At 42.6% G+C, this 21,869-nt stretch overlaps 1 protein-coding gene across 1 annotated transcript in view; it reads right to left on the bottom strand.

The window, feature by feature from the left end:
* LOC146822649 (band 4.1-like protein 4B) overlaps nt 1–21,869 on the bottom strand; it is a 1,026,350-nt gene that overhangs the window by 599,701 nt on the left and 404,780 nt on the right. The window contains exon 4 of the mRNA XM_085606258.1: nt 14,182–14,307. Coding sequence (XP_085462384.1) covers nt 14,182–14,307 — 126 coding nt within the window. The remainder of the gene's footprint in view (nt 1–14,181; nt 14,308–21,869) is intronic.

Here is a 21,869-nt window from a genome sequence, read left to right as displayed (position 1 = left end):
GGGCCAGCCTTAAACCCTGCGTTTGAAATGGATAGGATGCTACTTCCAGGTGGTGACTATAATCGAGCGCTCTACTCTAGCGCGCCCGACGCTCGCCTGACGGGCCCCACGCGTGTCATGGTGCAAGTGTGGCACACGGCTAATGCTGCAATGGGGTGGAAGGACCGTTTGACCCGGGCGTCACCACTATACGCATCTGAGCGGTTGGGCTCCTTGTGGACCTCGAAGGGCTTTGAGAAATGGGATTTAATAGGCATCAGCAGAGTAGGGGATCTCTGGACGAGGGGAGGATTTAAAACGTTCGAGATGCTGCAGACGGAATTTCAGTTACAGGGCAGCGAGTACTTTCGGTACTTGCAGGTCCGGCATGCGCTGGGCTCCGTCTTTCCGGACGTCGCCTCCATCCCGGAGTGCTCCCCCCTGGAGGATAGAGTGCTGGACGGACACGTCCCTGACAGCACGATCTCACTGATCTATAAAAAACTAATCAACGATCGCTCAGACTTGCTGACTGCCCTTCGTGAGGCTTGGGTAGCCGATGGGCTGGAGCTGGACGACGAGGACTGGATCTCCGCGGTGGCCTCCCCGAAAGAGGTGGCCATACCGGCTCGCCTTCGTTTCGTCCAGCTCAAGATACTCCACAGGGTCTATATGATGGGGCCAAAGCTCCTGCGTATGGGCTATGCTGAGGAGGGTTTGTGTAAGCGTGGGTGTGGTGCGCTGGGGACCTTTTTGCATATCCTTTGGGAGTGCCCGCAGGTGGAGGGATTCTGGCGAGGTGTGCATGAGGTGCTGCGAGTGGTCACGCATGTGGCGCTGTTGCCCGAAGCGAGGAGATGCCTGTTGAATGTGTGGGAGCCTACCGACTACTCGGTGCCGCAGACGTGGTGGGTGACTCTGGGATATATGGTTGCCAAGCGTGATATTGCCCAGCTGTGGGGATCCCAGAGCACCCCGACAGTCTCGGCCTGGAAGGAGCATATGGACTGGTGCATGTTTCGGGAAAAGGTGGTGTATGTGGCGAGAGGTAAGCCTGCGACATGGGTGAAAGTGTGGGGCCCCTGGAACGCCTACCGCGGGGGAATCTGTGCTCCACCCCTACTGCCTGATCCATCGCCGGCCCCGTCCCCTAAGCCAACTCATCCCCCCGGTACCTGGGCATCGGGTGTCCCCAATCCTAGTTCTGATCTCTCCCCCCCCCTCTTGAGACTCCTATAGATGGCTAGATTCCCCCTCTAGGGGAGCACGTGTTGCTATTTCGATTGAGGATTGCCTTGTGGGTTTGTTTGTGTTTGCTGTGCTTTAAATTTAAAATGGAACCGTAGGATGGGGTCTGCATAATGTGACACGCAACGATGTTATCTCCTGTAAATGCTCGGCAGCGGCACCATGTGTTTTGCAAATGTATACCGTGTGCTCCTTATATTGCTAGCGGCCGGCCGGAAGGTTGTAGGCCCATACTTGTACAATTTTTTTGAGTCCTGTAATAAACGGTTTCAAAAAAAAAAAAAGAAACGTATTTTCGGTGTGGAAGAGGTGTGTATGATAGCGAAGGTTACCTGTGAAGCTCTGGTCTTAGGTCTCAGGGATCCTTATGGCATTCCGTTAAATCTTACCACTGGAGAGGTAATAGGTATTCTCGGAGCTTGTTAGAAGGACAGGGCAGAGTTAAGCGCTGCTTTGTTAACGTGTGATATAATTCTGTAGTAGAACAGACTGTTCGCTGTTCTCGGGAAAGACAGAATTCTGTGTGAATGTACTACATTTTCTTGTGTGAAAGTGCGTGAATGAGAAGGCATTCTAGTTAATTGTGAAACTCTTAGGAGCATTCCGGAGAAAAACAGTTAATTGATGTTTGTTAGAAGGGTAAAGTAGAGGGATGTGCTACTTTATCAACGAAAGTAACGATTCTGTAGTAGGGCAGAGGTAAGCGCTGCTCTCGGGAAAGGCAGAATTCTCGTGGGAAAGGTCTTTTGCTGTTCTGTGGCTAGCGAAGCAGACAATGGAGATGTTTGAATGTTGTAACTAACAGACTCGTAGAAGTTGAAACAAAGTCTACCGAGTAGTCTTGTAAAGGAGGGGTAGACGAGAAGGACAGGAGACAGGAGCAAAAGCGACTACAGCGACTGCTGACGTCAGGGAGACCGCGCTGTGATTGGACAGTGGGTTAGAACAGTGGAAGCACGGTGATTGGTGTGCTAGTGTACGCCGCGCTAGGATTGGGAGACATACAGGGTGACGTAGACACTCCAGGATTGGTGCGTTAGTGTGCGTCGCGCTGCAATTGGACAAGAGATCGTACAGTTGTAGAAAGAGCAAACAGCTTGTGGAAAATAAGAAAAATGTACTACAAGGCTGAGGAAAAGAAGAAGAAATCCTTGCTTAGTAAAGTAAAGAACTGGTTCGACAAGGATAAAGATATAGTGACTAGGGAAGGACAGTTATTGCCCCCGATAAGAACCCCGGCATCCTTCATGGTTGCGAAGTATGGGTAACATACCTGTATTTGGTTAGATAACTGGGTGAAGTATACGAAGGATGATGGAGTGTTAGCGTTCCCGGAACATGGTTCATTCAATCTGGCCATACTGAGGAACTTACGGGAGCAGATGATGAATGTAGAGCCTCGGCCTAGGCCTACGCAGTTTGAGGCATTGACTGAATGGGAAGATGAAATGCATGAACGAGAAAAGCAGAGGGGTGGGGGTAGCTACAGGTACATGTTTGGGCGAAAGTATGATCGTGAAACCCATCATGACCGGATGAGAAGGTGGCGTGATGCCAGTATGACCGAGGGATTATATCCTGTAAGAACAGCAGAGGAATCAGGAGGGAGAAAGTGTACAGAGAAAGAACATAATATAGAACCCAGGAGATAGGGGGCAAATGAGTCTGATGATGATGTCTTAGAGGACATGCTCTATAAAAGACCACCCCCATATAGACGAGAACCAGAGGTAGGAACAGCAGTGACCCCGATGAGAGACACCCTGCGGATTATTAAGACAGAGGGTACCACCCCTGGGTTGAAAAGCAGTTGTTCTCTGGCGGAAAGAGAAAGAGAGAGAGATAGAGAGAGAGAGAGAGAGAGAGAGAGAGAGAGAGAGGTAGAGAGAAAGATAGAGAGAGAGAAAGAGAGAGAGAGAGAGAGAGAGAGAGAGAAAGAGAGATAGAAAGAGAGAATGAACTTGAGGATGAAAAGACCAGAGAACTAGCAAGAACTACTTTTGAACTGACAGAGAAAATCAGAGAACTGACTAAAAATCTTGAGGCAGTTACAGTGCCCGTGACAATAGGCCCAGTTATGCCGATTTTTGACAAGCAGAGGACGGGTGAGAATGGTTTGACAGTACCATATGTGAGAAATAGATTGATTGTTCCTCCGGAGCAGGCAGAAATGAGAGCAGGAGAAACACAGTGGAGAACAGGAGAAAATCAGTGGAGACATACCATATGTGGAGGAGAATTGAGTGTGCAGACTAACTCAAGTTTGAATTCTGGATGTGTGAAAGGGAACAGAGGATCAATTTTAGAACCGCAAAGAGTGACAGAACCAGGGGGTGCAGAAAAATCTGTGATAACTGCTGAAGATTTGAATGATTGGCTGAAAACTTTACAAAGAAAAGAAAAGGAATCACAGGGAATTGATGTAGCTAGGCTACGTATGGAGATGGAAGAGATGATAGTAGGAACAATCCCTACAGAAACACTGATGAATTATCAGGAAGGGGAGATCCTCTTCCTGTGCAAGAGTATCACATGGAGAGCAAAGAACATACATGACAGATTAAAAGGAATAGCCAGTGAATTGGGAATTGACATGGATAAGGTAAAAGCTTTACAAAAGCCTTACCGAGTGGATTTTGCAGATAAGGACATTGAGAATCTGAACAATGCAGGCCGAACAGGACAGATTAAGGAAATGATTGCCTTACTGAAGAAATGGGGAGATGTAGAAAGATGGAAAGACAGATGGTACCGAAAGCGAGAGGATGGGGCAGATAGGACTTACTCGGCATTCCCCCTGAAAGAAAAAGAGAAGGCAGTGACAGCTTACCCCATGAGAGAGATTCCAGGAGGTGGGTAGGTACATGTCCCATGGACCAGACAGGATATTTTATCATTTACAAATGATTTCCCTCGACTAAGGGAAAAGCCCGTTGAGTGGTACAGACAGGTCGACAGATTTGTAAAGCTGTCAAAAGTACTGTGGATTGACCTGAATAGTCTGTTTGATATAATTGTACCAGCAGACCTGTGGGCAGAATGTAAAATAGTCATAGACTGGCCCACTAAGGAATACCCAAGAGATCCAAAAACAGGAGCTCCAGATCCGGAGGTAATGAAGAAATATGAGCAGGTTATGGCCTTCTTGAAAAATAAAGTACCCCCCAAGGAAACAGACTAGGTTAAAATAGATCGAACACACCAAGAATTGAAAGAATCAGTCCATGCTTACTATGAAAGACTGATACTAGCTTTTAAGCAGTTCAGTGGAGATGAACACCTGGGTGACAAGGATCTGAGTCATTTTGTGTATAGATTTGTGTATGGTTTGCGACCTGAAATCAGTGAAATGATACGGCAGCACACCGTAGACTGGCAGAGTAAGAAGATTGATGAGATTCTGAGACATGCAAAATACTTCAGTGATGAGATTGAGGCAAAGCAGAGGAAGCTAAAAGAAAAGGCAATGTGGGCACAGGTGAAAGTTGCAGAAAGAAAGGAAGCTCAGTTGGTTGAACAGGCAAATAACCCAGGAAATAAACTCAGGTTTGGTCCAGGAAAAGGAAAGGGGAACATCGAGGAAGCCAAGAAAAAGTTCCCATGCCACAACTGTGGAAAATTGGGGCACTGGAAATCCGAGTGTAAGAATCCACCGTCTACTAATGATGATAATCCATCATTGAATTCACAGGTGCAGAGTGAGGGGTGTGGTCAGCATCGGCAACAGCAGAAGGCTGATAAGCAGCAGAATCAGGTGCCAAAACCACCCTTGCCACAGAGAAGAGGATCTCAGAAGTACAGCCAGGAGTCGGGATTCTACGATGAAGAGCAGGTAATCAAACCAAAACGCGCAAGCGCAGTTTCTCAGTACTGGCTGAAAAATGAGGGAAGTGACTCCGAGGGAGACTTCTGACGTTGCCGGAGAGGAAGAGGAGTGCGTACTTGGCGCATCTCTAGAAATAGACCAGGCAGGGCCTTTTGTAGATGGGAAAATTAATGGTGAAAGTGTCACTTTTCTAGTTGACACAGGGGCCACGAGATCAACTGTCAGGTCAGCTGATATAAAGAATCTTCCTCTCACTATCCAAGTAGTTGGTGTGTCCAACACACAGATTAAAACTCTACTTACTGAACCAGTAAGGGTTAGAATAGGGACATTTTCAGACATGCACCGATTTGTGGTGTGTGACACGAGTCCTGTGAACTTGCTAGGCAGGGATCTGCTATGCAAGATGAATTGCACTATTTTCTGTACTCCAGATGGAATAACCTTTGAGACACCTGATGAGGATGTTCTATACAGAATGACCATGGATAACAGAGAATGTGAGGCTTTGGGAACATATGCAATATTTAATCCAGTTGCATTACCCCCAGAATTAAAACAGACAGTGAAAGCAGCAGTTTGGGATTTTACTGGAGAAGATGTGGGTCTGATGAGAAATGTAGATCCAGTAAAGATTACTGTAAAAGAGGGAGTGGTTTACCCAACCATACCGCAATACAGATTAACACCTGAAATAATTGAAGGAATAACACCCATAATTGAAAAGATGATTCAGCAGGGGGTGTCAAGAGAAATTTTGAGCAGCCCATGTAATTCACCAATAATGGGACTGAAGAAACCTAATGGAAAGTTCAGAATAGTACAGGATTTGAGAAAAATTAACAAGATTGTTGTGCCATGTTGTCCTATTGTGCCAAATCCATCAGTGATTTTGTATCAGATTCCCCATGATGCAGAATGGTATACAGTAATTGATTTATGTCATGCTTTCTTTTCAATCCCATTGCATCATGACAGCCAGCCAATATTTTCTTTTAGATTTGGAGAACGGATTTTGGCATGGTGCCGAATTCCACAGGGGTATACAGAGAGCCCTTCAATATTCAATCAATTGCTAAAAAAATCTCTGGAAAGTCTGACAATGCCTGAAAATTCAGTCTTGGTCCAGTATATTGATGACCTACTTGTGGCATCAAAGACACGTGAAGCTTGTGAAGTAGACACCATTGCATTACTGAATCACTTGGCAGATGGAGGGTTAAAAGTATCTCCAGCCGAATTGCAGTTCTGTAGAAAGAAGTCCAGTATCTGGGACATAATATTGAGAAAGGCCTGAGAAAAGTGACCATTGACAGGATCAAAATCATTAGAGGAATGAGAGCCCCAATGACACAAAGGGAGGTGAGAATGTTCCTCGGAATGGTGGGTTACTGTCGTCAGTGGATAAGTAACTTTTCCCTGATTGCCAAACCATTGATTAAATTGACCAAAAGTGAGGTAAAGACCCATTGGGAACTAAACCCAGAAGAAATGGCTGCATTCAGAGAGTTAAAAGACAGACTATGTGAAGCTCCTGCCCTAGGGATGCCTGATTATGAAAAGGAATTTGAGCTGTATTGTAGTGAGAGAAATGGATGTGCACTTTCAGTGTTAATCCAGAAACATGGACGTCTGAGGAGGCCAATTGCCTATTTCTCAGCAACTCTTGACCCAGTAGCTGTGGGTTTACCAGGTTGCCTGAAAGCAGTAGCTGCTACCTGCAAAAGTCTGGAACAAAGTGAGGGAATCATAATGGGATACACTGTAAGGGTATTTGTACCTCATGATGTGGCAATCCTTTTAACAAGGAGCCGGACACAGTTCATGTCTCATAGTCGGCTGACTAAATATGAGAAAGTCATTCTTGGTGCAACCAATGTAAGTCTGGAGAGATGTGTGAATGTGAATCCAGCGACACTGTTGCCTGATGCTGAATGTGTGGGAGTGAGAAATGACGTTGATCATGACTGCCTAGATGTACTTGATTACTGTACAAAGCCAAGGCCAGACATAAGAGATCTGCCCCTGAAAGTGATCATGTGTTATTTGTGGATGGATCATGTCTGGGAACAGATGAAGGAGTGTTGAGTGCTGCATATGCTGTGTGTAAAGTCTCGGAAGTTGTGGAAGCATCACCCTTGAAAGGAGTTAAATCCGCTCAGGTGGCAGAATTGGTGGCACTGACAAAAGCATGCAAGATTGGGAGGAGTGTGAGAGTGACTGTGATGACTGACAACCAGTATGGCTTCGGAGTTGTCCATGATTTTGGCCAGCTATGGCTACAAAGAGGTTTCCTGACCTCAAGTGGAACTCCCATAAAGAATGCTGAAGTGGTTGGAAAACTGCTAGAGGCGATACAGCTGCCTAAAGAACTAGCAGTTGTAAAATGTGCTGCTCATGGTCATGGTGATGATTTTGTAACTGTGGGAAACAAATTCGCCAATGACATAGCACAATACTGTGCAAGAAACAATCATTCAATTAACAGAAGTAAAGAGAGAGAAATATCTTCTTGTTCCTTGATGTTTACTAATGAGGTGGGAACATGGGAGGAGGTGAAACAATTGCAGGATGAGGCAGGAGATGAGGAAATGAAAGAATGGGTGAAAGCAGGTTGTGCACCTAGAGAAAAAGATCATGTGCGGGTCTATAGGGATGGAAGACCAGTCATGCCGAATAGCATGCTATCAACAATGGCAAGGATGTATCATGGCCAAGGACACCTGGGGAGGGATGCTATGATAAGAGCCGTTAAGCAAACCTGGTACAGTCCAAAGTTTAGACTGATAGCAGAAAGTCTCTGCCAGAGATGTCTGATATGTCAGCAATTCAATCCTGGAAAGAAAACAGTGGTGAGCCTAGGAACAATAGGTAGGGAGGGAGGACCCTTCACAAGAATGCAGATAGACTTCATTGAAATGCCCCCAGTCAACAGATTGAGGTATGTCCTGGTGGTGGTCTGTTTGTTCTCCAGGTGGGTGGAGGCGTATCCAACAAGAAGAAATGATGGGATAACAGTGGCCAAATTACTGTTAAGAGAGTTCATCCCAAGGTACGGGTTCCCAGTAACCACTGAATCAGACAGGGGAGGACATTTTTATAATGAAATCATGGGTCTAATTTGTGAAGCATTGAGTGTACAGCAGAAGCTACATTGTGCTTACCGACCAGAGGCTTCTGGTGTGGTTGAACAAATGAATGGTACCATCAAAAACACAATTGGCAAAATGTGCTTAGCCACAGGAATGAAATGGCCCGATGTCTTGCCTCTAATCCTGATGACCATTAGGTCTACTCCAGACAGAACGACAGGTTTGAGTCCACATGAAATTATCATGGGACGTGCAATGAGACATGCATTTGTACCAGTCAACAAGTTGATGACAATAACTGATGACATGATTTTGGATTACTGTAAAGGCCTGGCTGACGCATTTCATTCTGTGTTTCACCAGGTTGGAGAAGACGCCACCACACTTGAAAAGAAACCAGCCCATGATCTGAGCCCAGGGGACTGGGTAAGGATAAAAGTCCACAGAAGAAGGAATTGCCTGGTTCCAAGGTGGGGAAGGCCAAGACAAGTCATCTTGACCACAACGACTGCTGTGAAGTGTGCTGGTGTGAAAAATTGGATACATGCAAGTCACACACTGAGAGTTCCAAATCCAAGAGATGGTACTGGAAAAGAATAATTTGAAGAATCAGATTTCAGTGATGATGCAGACAGTGAGGCAGTAAGAAGGAAAAAGAATCCTGAAAGTAGGGAAAGTGAGTCAAGGGAAATTTTCATCCCACCAGAAGAGGTTCTGAAGAGAACAGTGCAATCTGCAGAAGCAAGTTCAGACTCAGAAGAATTACCCGAGGTTCCAATTGAGAGTGACCAACACAAAAAGAAAGAAAGAAAAGAACATTCCAACAGAAGAGACACCTGAATCACATGGGGAAATTGGACTAGTTCCACCTGAGATAAATATTGAAGAAAAAGGGACAGACAAAGACAGTGAGGGACAGATTGCGGAAAAACCCCGAGGAGGTGTAGGGAACATCAACAACAAGCTAGGTGAAGGGACAAGTAGACAGCAAGAAGATTGCGTGTCGGAGACCCGAGGAGGGACAGAAGTAGGGAAATCTCAATTGGTGGAAAAAGAGACTGTTGGAGAAAAGGAAGTCGTTGGGGAAAAGAAAACTGTTAATGAACAAGAGGCAACTGAGACAGAGTCTGAGGAAAGTGACAATGAGATACATGGAGGACGAGTTCTGAGAAAGAGAACTTGGCTTGGAGAAAGAAACAATAAAGAGGGAAAACAAAAGAGAAATGCTAAAGGTGATCTCTGGCCAAATAAGATAAAGAGACTAAGGTACAGACTGACACGAGTTAACTCTGCGAAAGCTGAACAAGTGAACGAAGTGTCAAGTCAAAATCAAACCAAAGAAGAAGAAACAAAGATACCTGAGAGAACTAAAAGAATAAGGAAACCAAACCAGAGGTACAAGTCACCGGAATGGACGTATGTGGCACTGCCTGAACAAGGAGAAGAGGCGGACAGCCAAGGAAGTCCAGAGGAGGCTTTAGTGAAGGAGGTTGCTGAAGAAGAAGCTGTGGGAATCCTGAGAGTTATCTTGTCCGATATTGGAGAAGAGACGGATGTTCAGGACCTGATACAGTTTGATGATGATGAAGAGACAGTGAAAAGTGATGAAAATCCAAATTGAGTAAATCCAAGGAAAATCACTTGGAGAAGAGAAGAAAAAGAAATACTAAAAATTAGTAGATTGTAATAATCTGTTGGGTACTTGCTGCCCTTAAAAGTTCGGTAGAGGAGTAGAAGAGGCTAAGCCAAAAGACACGGTCAAATTAACAAAATGTCTAACACTGTGAATAAAAGTAGATATACCTTTCTGAAAAGATGGTGCAAAATGTGCTGCTGCTGTACAGGTTTATTAATGTTGCTTTGGAGCGTGCTTGCTCTATTGATTTCATTTAGAGTCACTATAGACACTTTAGAAGGTCATACTGAGAACAAAACAAATATAGGGAAAAGTTCACAGAAAATAGTACCGACTAGAACTAGCAATATACATATACATAAGGATAGGTCAATTAATGATTTCTCTAGCAATGTTTTTTCTAAATCGTTGTATGAGTACGTAAAGACAATGGAAGTAAGGCATTGCTACGTCTGCATGCAATTACCTGCCTCTGTTTCGGAAGGAGTGACTTACCATCATCTTCCGGCTACGTATGGAATTTCCTGTAGTGTGCTGATTAGTATATTTTATCAGTTAGGGAAATTAGATTATAATATGTCTAATGTAGATAATATTCTTGGGCAGTTGCCTATGAATAAAGCACTGAATCCTGCAAAGGGAGCTAACACTTTAGGTGAGATTTTTTTAGAAACCAAAGAATTAACATTAGAATATGTTTTTAGAAATAATTTAACTTGCAGTTTGAAAGGAGAAGAGAAGAATTTTCTAGACATGGTTGAGAGAAGAAGATTGAACATGCACAAGAAAGCAGAAGGGCATAAAATGAGTGACACAATGTGGGATATTGAGAAAGAAAAGGAGTTGAAAAATGGAGTCAGTCCAACTATGGCTATAGATGCCCCACAGAAAGGTAATCTGTGCATTACCAGGAAGAGATCCCAATATGATTATTATTTCATAGGGACTAGTGAGTGCCATGATACATACTTTATTGCAACCGGATGGGGATTTAGAGGAGGAGAAGATCCAGTTTTCCCGGGAGTGTATTATATTTGTGGGAACAAGGCTTATTACCGTTTGCCTGACCATTGGTTTGGTACATGTTATGTTGGCCTGGTCTTTCCAAAGATTTTTCACATGGATAGAGTAGATGATACTGAACAAACTAATCTATTAACACGCTATAGAAGAGAAACATGTTCAGAAATTGTAAGAGATATTTTTGGAGCTTTAATTCCAGCAGTGGGAATTTCTTTAAATGCATTTGGCATTCGGAAGCTGTCAAGTGTGGTGGATCGCTTGTCAACAAGCACCGCTGGAGGCTTTCTTTTGGTTAATACAGAAATGGTTGCTTTGCGTGCTATGGCGATGCAAAATCGACTTGCCCTTGACATTCTTTTGGCAAAAGAGGGTGGAGTCTGTGGAATGCTGAAAGTTCAACATTGTTGCACTTACATTCCTGACGAAAGTAAAGATCTAAAGGTTCATATCAAAAATATTACTGATTTGCATGAAGAATTAGTACCACTGGAAGCTGAAAGTATCTGGACTAGAATGGCTAATAAAATGATTGCTATTAAGAATTTTGTAGCTAAAATAGGTAGTACCATTTTTGGTAAGATATTATTTCCATTTACATGTGTAATTGTTGCATTATTGATCCTTAGATTAGGGTGTATGTGTTGTAGGTATAGAAGAAATAAAAAGAAAATCACAAAAGAAAATGTTAAAAGGAGACAAAAGAAACCAGAAAGAGATCTACAAGAAATAGAATTAGAAGAGCTAAGAGAAAGAATGTATATAGAAACTAAAAAGGAAGATGAGATGGAAACAAGGGTTTAAAACATGAACAAGAAGATATTTTGAATTCTTCCAAAAGGGGAAAACTAAATTGATTTTTGGGGTTTTGATTTTTGTGGTGATTAGATATCACCAAAGGGAGGATTGATGGAGCAGGTTTTTTACTTTAAAACCGAATACCTGTTTCATTTTCGCATGTTATAACTAAAAGTACTACTGATTATTTATTAATTATTAAAAGTTTGTCAAATGTTGTCTAACCAACCTTATTAACAAAAGAATTACACGTGGGAATGCTATTGCATGGCAAAAATAATAAGTGAACTAAGTTGGTGAGCAAACTGACAGAAATCGATGTTGCTTATGTGATGTTATTGTGTTTGCGCTTATAATTAATATGCATTAATGGCTTTTGATGTCGCAAATGGCTAGATAAATACACACACATAAGGGTATTAGCAGGGGAATAACACTGTATAATCATTTCCGTGCAGTAATTTTGTTTTATGTCTATTTTCACTTAAGTTGTCTAATGTGGCCTACCAGAAAATGACTACCATCCGCAGCCTGCATTCGAGTAGATGGAAATTTTACAAAAAGGCTTCGCGCTGCCTGTGAGCTTGCACCTCCGATGAACTGAAAAGCCATGAGCATGATGACAAGTCCAGGAAATCTGCCAAGTGCCCCTGGAAGATGGAGTTGTTGCAATTTTGAAATATTGACTTCATGAACTTATAATGATCCCACCATTTGATACAAATTTATCCAGTAGAGACATCCGTAGATGTATCGAATTAGTCATGGACATTACATTTTTCTATTCATTATTTGGGACAATCTATGTGTGAGAAAATCTCGCACAATATCGCAAATGTACCAAGATGACATTATTTCCGCCATTCATCCGTTCTGAACAAAGAATTGTAACTTTATAGAATGTAAATTTTAGTATAAATATTAGTAGGCTAGAGAGGTCTAGCGCCACTTATTCCCGAACTGATGATCCGAGGTCCCTATGCTGACGAAGAGGACGGTGACTCTACAAGACGGCAGGAAACTCTAATTCTTCTACAGAGGACCGGTTCTGACTTAGGATCTGACATTTAGACAGAATAGGTAAATATGAGAGAAATGAATTTGCATTTAATTGGCTTTTCTTACAATTTTAGATAAACAAATAACTCTGTTTGAATTTCTGTGTCGGGTGATTATTTCTGGTCATGTTTATTCAATTTATTTATGTATTCTTTGAAATGTTTTCGCTAGATTTTTAAGCAACTAAGCAGATGCCATTGACCTCAAAGTACAGGCAGATTGGATAGGTATCTGAAAGTGTTTCCCCTTATACATGGCACGGATAAGAGTGGTAGGATGAATGTTGGTGTAATGGGCCCCACCAGCGTGTGATGTGTGTGTGCGTGTGTGACTGTGAGATCACTCCGTCCGTGGAAGTAGAGGGGATTCGGAAGCTCTGATCTGCACCACTGGCACCTTCTATATGGAATTCACTGCCTAAAAATCTGAGACTCATAACCATCTTCAATTTAGGAAAGCACTTAACATTTGGATTTGCTAACCAATATCAGAAAAAGATTGCACTTCCCTTTTTTCCTTAATCAGTCACAACAGCAAGAGGCCCCATGGTGTTAATATGCTCTATTTAGTTCATTATAACTTCATATAACATGAAAAAATGTATGTTCGTTTTAAACTGATCAGACAGTTTTGATAATGTCCCATTGACTAAAAATCTGCAGGTTGAATACCATGCCAAAAAGCTCCCCAAAAGAGTCACTGATGTGTAAGTGATATCGATAGAGATACCCTGTAATTATTGAGAACTGCTTGAAATAGTTGATCAAAATCTTGGGCATTAGTCCCTTAAACGATTTGATTGTGATCTGAACAGGATTCATACAACAGTAGCCACCATGGCAAGATTTATGACCTTACAGGGAAAGTATTCTTAAATCACTATATTCCAAAAAGGGTTTCCTTGGCCACAGTTTCACCAGCAGTGGCTACATTATGTTTAATAATTAACTTATTTTCAATGTTTTATAAAGCACAATGGGTATTGGAGAGCTGCACAGAAGAGAAAGTATACATTGATCAGATAGATACTTGACATTTCAATGTTTCTTGGAGTAAGGAGGAATGAGAACCATGACTCAGATCCAATAGCATAATGAATCTTGAGGGGGGCAGTGTATTGTGCTGAGGGCTCCTCCTGTATTTGTGGCCTCAGCAGCTCAGGGGCTGCGGGAGCTAGTGTTACTCCACTGCTCAGAAAGTCATGGAGAGAAAATAACAGTCCTCCCACTGGTTGGAAAAAAGATTAGACACTCAAAAAATCAACAATTTTTAAACAAAAATAAAAGCTTTATGCTAATTTGTATAGATACTTGAATCAATACTTGAATCGTGTAGCAGCTCAGCATCTTTTTGCGACATTTTGAACCATTTACAGATTTCAGGGGTAATGACTAACATATTCAGATGAAGAAGTTTGGAGACGTTTTATGGTCAGTCACAAAAATGTATTTTTAGGTCGAATTGCAAAGTTAACATGGTACAAATATCTGCCATTAAGTGTTAGTTTTTTAATAACTACATACCTGCGCTCCCACTCTGAAAACGGCATCTATCTGAGCTTTAAGAATATTACATTTCAAATGATCAGGGACCAAAGATGGTGACAGCGGAGAATGAAGGCTTTTCTCGGAAACCGTTTTGTCTTCACCCTGTTTTTAAATAAAAAGGAGAGGACAAAGAGTTAATATGAAAGGGAGGTGGAGAGTTCCTTGTTTTACCACAACATATAAACACAGTAATCTAGTGTTAGACATCTAGTCAAAGAAATGCAAACATCTAAATAACAGACAGTGGGTGTTCCAGGTTTCTCTATAATATTAGGAAAGTTGATGATTAGTACAGAGATGTGCCTTTTTTAAACAAAGAAAGGATTTCTGTGAGAGATCACCCACCAAGATACCCCACCTCCTTAAGTACTGAGGGGCCATCATGGAAGGGTTGGATACAATTGTGAAGGTATCCTAAAGCTCACAAGTACAAGTAGTGAAGGAGCAATCCTAACACGCACAACTAAACCATTTAAATCCAGCCTTCTATAAATCTAAGTAATGAATGGGAACAGAAAATTAATTGCATCAAGAACCAGTCTTAAATCCAATTTCCTGAACAAGAAGGATGGTTTAATTTTCACTTGCATTATAGTGTGAAAATGAAATGATGCAAGTTAGCTAAATACCCTGATGAGGACTGTTACGCCTAGAATATCAGCATAAACAAAAAAAAATTACCCACACGTTTGCCCTCTACCCCATAGAGCCAACTGGTAGTCTTGGTCAGTTACTGACCCTGAAGTGACAGTATCCTATGGTGTACCCAAGTAACAAAAATGTAAGAGTCATAAATTCAGTAAGTGTTGCCATTCTCTAGCTAAATATTGATCTTTCGAAACATTCCACTCCCATCCCTCCGAAGTCAGAGTTACACACAAATTTCCCCGCCATTTCTCACTTGGACAAACCTAGATAACCGCATCATTCCAAGGACACTCTCTAATAAGATTTTTCTTACAACCATCTCTTACAACGTCACCCTCCTTTCATCTACCAATCCTCGAGCTGTTCATGAGATATCATATCCCTTAGTCAATATCTTCATTCTGAGCATGACAATTTGAATGTAAACCAAGTAGACTAGATAATCACACTAACATGTTAGTTCCTCTACCAGCTGTTGTCACCCTACAATGACATGACTTAACTAGATCGATAAGAAGTGAACCTACAAAATATCTTCTTCAGTTGTCGACCACAGAGCAACTCAATGAAGCTCGCAACCTCAACAACATCAGCTAACGTAATGAGAAGGTTCAAGCTAGCCACACTGAACACATTGCCGGAGACATTCATGACAGGGGACAAGCATGCTTCAAAATTAGGGTAACAGTAAAATGTCTCCAAGTCTTCATCCACAATATGGAGCATCGCAACACATATTGCTGTCAAAATTATTCTAATCTCTAGCATCCACAAATTTCAAGGAAGCTAGAAATACTTGAGGCATGGCAGGGTCCATTCTGGAAGCTTAGGTAAAAGGCACTGAGGCTCTGGATGCTTCATCCTCAGTCTAAAATGGCGAGCAGGGTGATGCCTCTACTTCTGGGGTCAGACCAGCCCATATCAAATACAGACCTCTATTGTTGGTAATGTTACATGTGGTTGGTAGGCTTCATGGCCATGGCAAGTTACCACCAACTATCACCAGAGGCAGCACTGTTGTTTTACAGCACACCCTTTTCGTTCCCTTTGCCATTAACAGGTGAACTTTGATTACTGAAGAGTACTTCTCCAACTGATGAAAACAACTGTTTGTGTATTATAGCCTAAGAGCCTGCAGTGGTGGGCTCTATCAGCCATTAATGGCCCGCTCCTGTGTTAGATGAGGGCCTTTAACAAGGGAGCAGGTCTTTAATGGCCGGGAGAGCCCACTACGGAGGGCTCTAAGGATATTAGAACATTTTGCCCCTAGAGTGCAGAATGTTCTAATTTGAAATAACAAAGGCCTCTTGGAGCAGAAAGGGCTTTAAATCTCTTCGGGCTCCGAGAGGCCTTGTTCACAGCAACTGTTGTGAAATAAAAAAACATTGGAATGTTTCTCTCCAAGCTTTTACGGGCCATTAGAAGCCCGGAGCACTCCATTGTCTTCAATGACGCACTCAACATTCCAATGTTCTCATGGCCTATATAAATAATAACACTGTGTGAACTATTACAAATGTTACATTGATATTTCTGCGATGCTGTTTCCTACAATCAAAGGTCTGAGAGTCCAGCATAGGGTTCGTCAATGGACAGATTATACAGATATAGTGGCTTTTCTCTTACCTACCCCATCTTCATTTTTTCCCTTTGATCCTTCAATAGTCCCTGTATTCTATCAGGGATAGTGTTGTATTTAGCTTCTTTGGTTTGGTTCCTTCTGCCCACCCCTCACCATTGGAACGCTTGTGGAATGTTGCGAGCGTTCTAACCTGCACTCCCTGGAAAGAAGTTTGTTCTGTTACCGCTGTGGTGATGGATGTTTGTTCATGATCTGCTATTAAATCTCTTCATATACCAACGAGAGCGGATTATTTTATTGGCGACGAGTGTTCGTGAGGAGGACGACGTACTTACATCCCCTCCGTGTGTGGCCGCAGCGGGAATAAAAGGAAGAAATAAAGGAAGTATTACTAAGAAGTGATTGGAGTTACGGAACAAGTTAATGAGGGAACTCACCGTAAACACAAGTGAATGGTGACGCAAGGTACAGAGGGAATATCGGAAGTACGTGCGGTGAGGAAGGTACAGTGAGTTCTGAGGTGAATCTTGGAGGAGTGAGAGGAGAAATAACGAAGGAGAAATTGCCGGGACGTGAGTGCACAGAGAACTTATCGGAAGCGCAGCGCATTTTGTGATGACGGGAAATTGAAGGAAATCTCGGCGAAAGGCGCGTAGGGAGGAAGTTGCGTGGAGAACAGTGTGAGGAGCGAGCACATGCGCGGTGAAGTTGAAGAGAGGAATCAATTTCAGGCAGCCTTGCGCAGTGCATTAATGGAGCTGACTGGAAGGGGCGACTGCGCGTGAGGAACACGAAGAGAGTATTGACTTTTTGTCAGCCATGCACAGTGTGTGATACCCAGCTGACAGGGAAGACGGTTTACTCCGTATGCGCGAGGAGGAATCCAGGTGCGGACTGGAAAAGTGACGACGTGAGGAGCGAGCAATAAAAGAAAGCCTTGACGGAGACAGCGGGAGAATCTGGAATAACTAAAAACTTTGCCAGAGGAAGTCGTAGGTGCGAACTGAATCGGGAGGAAGTACGGTGAGACAGCTTATCGCCGGTAGTGAAAGGGACAGTGGAGGATGTGTAGTTAAGCCGAAATCTGTATTGATTGGAATCTAGTGACTGCAAAGTGACACTGATAACCTTGTGTGAAATAAGTTGTGAAACAGAAGGCAATTTTCATATTACATTACGACAGGAGTAAGGTGAGGTAAATTGAGGTAGTGCATGGGGTAGGAGACCTTACGTGAGGAAAAGAATAAAAGCAGTTGTGTGGTGAAAACATTATGGCAGCGGCTAGTATGTTACATCCTACACCCTTCCTATCTGAAGCAGGGGAACCCTTGGTTACATGGAAAGACTGGAAGAAAAGTTTTGAATCTTACCTCATCGCTATAGGGGCAAGTGGGTTTTCCGCAATCAGGAGACAGCATATTCTGCTTCATAATTTAGGGGCAGAGGGAAGGAAGATCTTTGATAGCTTGCCAGAGGTTGAGGAGGCGGATGAAGAAGGTGGAGATGTGTATGATTGCAGTATGAAGAAATTAGAACTTCAATTTGCGGACAAAATTAATGTAGTTCTAGAAAGACATACATTTTTTGGAAGGGTTCAAGGGAAGAATGAGAAAGTAGGAAACTACATTGCTAGTTTAAGAGGGCTTGCAAACACATGTGAGTTTAATGAGCTTACGGAATCCTTGATACGTGACCAACTTGTACGTTGTATGAATAATAAGAAAATTCAGGGAAAGTTACTAGTTGGTAATCCTGATTTAAAAATGGCAATTGACATTGCCAAAAGTGTTGAGCATACTGTGGAATGCATGAAGGAAATGAACACAATGGGTGATAACAGTGTGAGTGAGATAAGTGAAGAACTAAAAGAGGTTTGTGCTATAAAGAACGCAAAAAAAAACGGAAAGGAAGTGGTTAACAAGGAGAGGATGTACAATGAAAACAGGTTGAAATGTTTCAAATGTGGAAGTAGTGGGCATTTGGCAAATAGTATTAATTGTTTAGCAAGAACAGCTACGTGCAGGAATTGTAATCGCAAGGGACATTTTGCGCGAGCGTGCAAAGATATGTCTGGTAGAACAGTAAACAGTGTAGAGAATGGTGAAGGATACAAAAGGAATTTTGTGTTACAAGTGAAGGTCTTGGGGGGAAGCAGTGTAAATCACATTGAGCTACCAAAATGTTAAATAGGGTTGGATGGAGAAAAACTGGAAATCTTTGCTCATTCGTGTTCACCATTTACTTTCATGAATAGCGAGACATTTTGGAAGAAATTCAAAGAGGGGAAAGTTGAACTACACACTCCAGATGTAATACCTGTAGGGTATAACAAGGACCCGATTCCTTTAGATGGAGTAGCCATTATGAGGATATCATTCAGGATAGGAGCACGGTTGGAAAATTTTATATTGCAAAGAAAAGGGCAAACCTGCTAGGATGGGGGCACCAGAGAGACCTTGGAATGAAATTGGATCCCAGTGCAGATACTCCTGTTATGTTGGTGGGAAGAGGTGTGTGCGGGGCAGAGATTTTTGATGAGTTCCCAGAAAGTTTTACAGATAAACTGGGGTGCATGAAAGAGTACCAACATAAAATAAAACTGAAGGTGGGGGCAAAGCCAGTAGCCCATAAATGTAGGAATATTCCAATCATGATGAGAGAACCTCTGAAGGCGGAACTTGACAGACTTCTTAGTCAAGAGGTCATAGAGTAGGTGGAGTGTGCTGAGTGGGTTGCACCCATTGTTATCACAGAAAAAGGGTATACAAACAGTATCAGATTGTGCATTGATTTAAGAGAGTTAAACAAGAACATATGGATTGATAGGCACCCTTTGCCTAACATCAATGATATGCTGAATCAGATATGTGGGGCTGAATTCTTCTCAGTAACAGATTTGTCATCAGCCTACCACCAAATAAGACTTCATCCTGAAAGTAAGGCATTGACAACGTTCATATCGCCGTTTGGTGCATTCAGATTTTGTAGAATGCCATTTGGTTTAGCCTCAGCTGCGGCAGTTTTCCAAAGGGCAATGCAGAATATTTTAGAAGGGTTGGAACAAGTTTTATGTTTCCAGGATGACTTGTTAGTGTACGGTAAGAATGAAGATGATCATAATGGGAAGCTACGTTTGGTTCTGAGTAGTTTAAAGGAAGCTGGTCTTACTTTGAAGAAGGAAAAGTGCCAGATAGGAGTCCGCTCAGTTACTTACTTAGGGCGTGTCATTTCCCTAGAGGGAATCAAGCCTAAAACGAATCTGGTAGATGCTATAAAGTTAGCGCCATGTCCCACCAACAAGGAAGAGATCAAGTCATTCTTGGGGCTGTCAGAGTATTACTCCAAATTTATAAAGAACTTTGCTGACACTACTTACCCTTTGAGGTGCTTATTGAAAAAAGGTACAAAATTTGAATGGGATGAACAATGTAGCGAGGCTTTCAGGACGATCAAAGACAGTATATCAGAGGCACCATTCCTAGGATGTTTTGACACTAGTAAACGCACCATCATTACTACAGATGCTAGTTTAAAAGGGATTGGAGCCACTCTCAGTCAAGTGATAGAAAATGGAGAAAGGATAGTGGCGTTTGCATCAAGAGCTCTGACTGCAGCTGAATCTCGCTATTCAGTAATTGAAAGGGAGGCATTAGCATGTTATTGGGCTATATTGCATTTCAGGACATTTGTGTGGGGCATACCCTTTATTGTAAGGACAGACCACAAGCCCTTAGTAAGCATTTTTTCATCAAAGAATCTAGGAAGGTCCACAACTAGGATATCAAGATGGTTTCTAGGTCTTCAAGGATACAATTTTGAAGTGGTGTACATACCTGGACAAAAGAATCAGGCAGCTGATTGCTTGTCAAGGTTACCACTAAGGAATCAGGAATTTGAGGAGGATCCTGGGGACGAAATTGTGGTGTCTACAGTTTTTGATGGGTTGGACAAACCAGAATGGAAAGAAGCATTATCTAACGATGAGTTGTTCCCAAGGGTGAAACAGCTTATTTGTGAGGGATGGCCGTGCAGTTCTAAGTTGTTAAAAAATGGAGAGGAGGTGTTTTGGGAAGTGAGAAATGAATTACATGTACAAGGAAATAACCTATATCGAGGGAACACGCTGGTACCTCCTGAGGGCATAAGAGAAAAGTTATTACATTTGGCACATGAGGGCCATTTAGGTTGCAGTAAGACCAAGAGTAAAATTCGGTTACATTATTGGTGGCCGAAAATGGACACCATGGTGGAGAGGGAAGTAAGAGAATGCATACCTTGTACCATGAGTGACAAGAGTAAGGTTGTGAGCAAAGGGAAAATCTCTCCAGTGGAAGTTCCTACTGCTCCTTGGGTCAAAGTGGCCATGGACATTGTCGATCCTCTAAATGTAAGAGGACTGGGTGGGAGATTTATCATCACATTAGTAGATTATCATTCGAAATGGATCATCGTCAAGGTAGTAGAAAACATCACTACTGATAGTGTAATGAGTTTCCTTCAAGGGGTTTTCCATACAGAAGGGGTACCACAGATTTTGGTCACAGATAATGGGGTCCAATTTACCTCTGCATGTATGAAAGAGTTCCTGCGCAAGTTTTCGGTTGAACATCAACCTACGCCACTGTATTGCCCTAGGGCAAATGGGCTGGTAGAGCGCATAAATCGCATGATCAAGGACTGTATTCAACTCAACGTACAAAACGGCAGCAATGTAGGAAAAGCACTGGAGGACATGGTTTGGTCCTATCTTATCACTCCTCACTCAGTCACCGGCGTGTCACCATTTAAGTCTCTTAAAGGGAGAGAGCCGGGTACCAAGTTAAGCCCTTTGTGGCTTGTCGGTGGAAGAGAAGAGGAAGTGAATAGAGATATGATCATGGAAAAGATACACATAAATCAAAGGAAATATGTGGATAGGTACAATGAAAGAATACAGAGGTCGCCTAGAGCCTTGGAGGTAGGTGACGCAGTGAAAGTGAAATTACCAAATTTTGTAATGTCTGGCTGTTCAAAATTTTCTGGGAAAAAAGTGGTAAGCAAAGTATTTAAGAATGTTGTAAAGTTAGACGATGGCCAGTATTGGAGTGTTGACAAAATAGTTCATGATAGGAGTGATGATTCTATCCACAATGATTGTAATGTAAGACCTAGCAGCGACAACCAGGATACCCTTCCTGATGGAAAGATGTACCTGAGGAAGGTGCACCTCAAACCGAGTTGGCAAAAAGACTATGTCACGCATTGATGTTATTGTGTTCCTAAAAAATTGTATTGGAAGGAAGATGTGTTGTATTTAGCTTCTTTGGTTTGGTTCCTTACGCCCACCCCTCACCATTGGAACGCTCGTGGAATGTTGCGAGCGTTCTAACCTGCACTCCCTGGAAATAAGTTTGTTCTGTTACCGCTGTGGTGATGGATGTTTGTTCATGATCTG

Source organism: Triturus cristatus, chromosome 5_2 (genome assembly GCF_964204655.1).
Source record: "Triturus cristatus chromosome 5_2, aTriCri1.1, whole genome shotgun sequence".
Classification (NCBI taxonomy): Eukaryota; Metazoa; Chordata; class Amphibia; order Caudata; family Salamandridae; genus Triturus; species Triturus cristatus.
The sequence above is the reverse complement of the archived record's forward strand: the minus strand, read 5'-3'. Positions and strand labels throughout refer to the sequence as shown.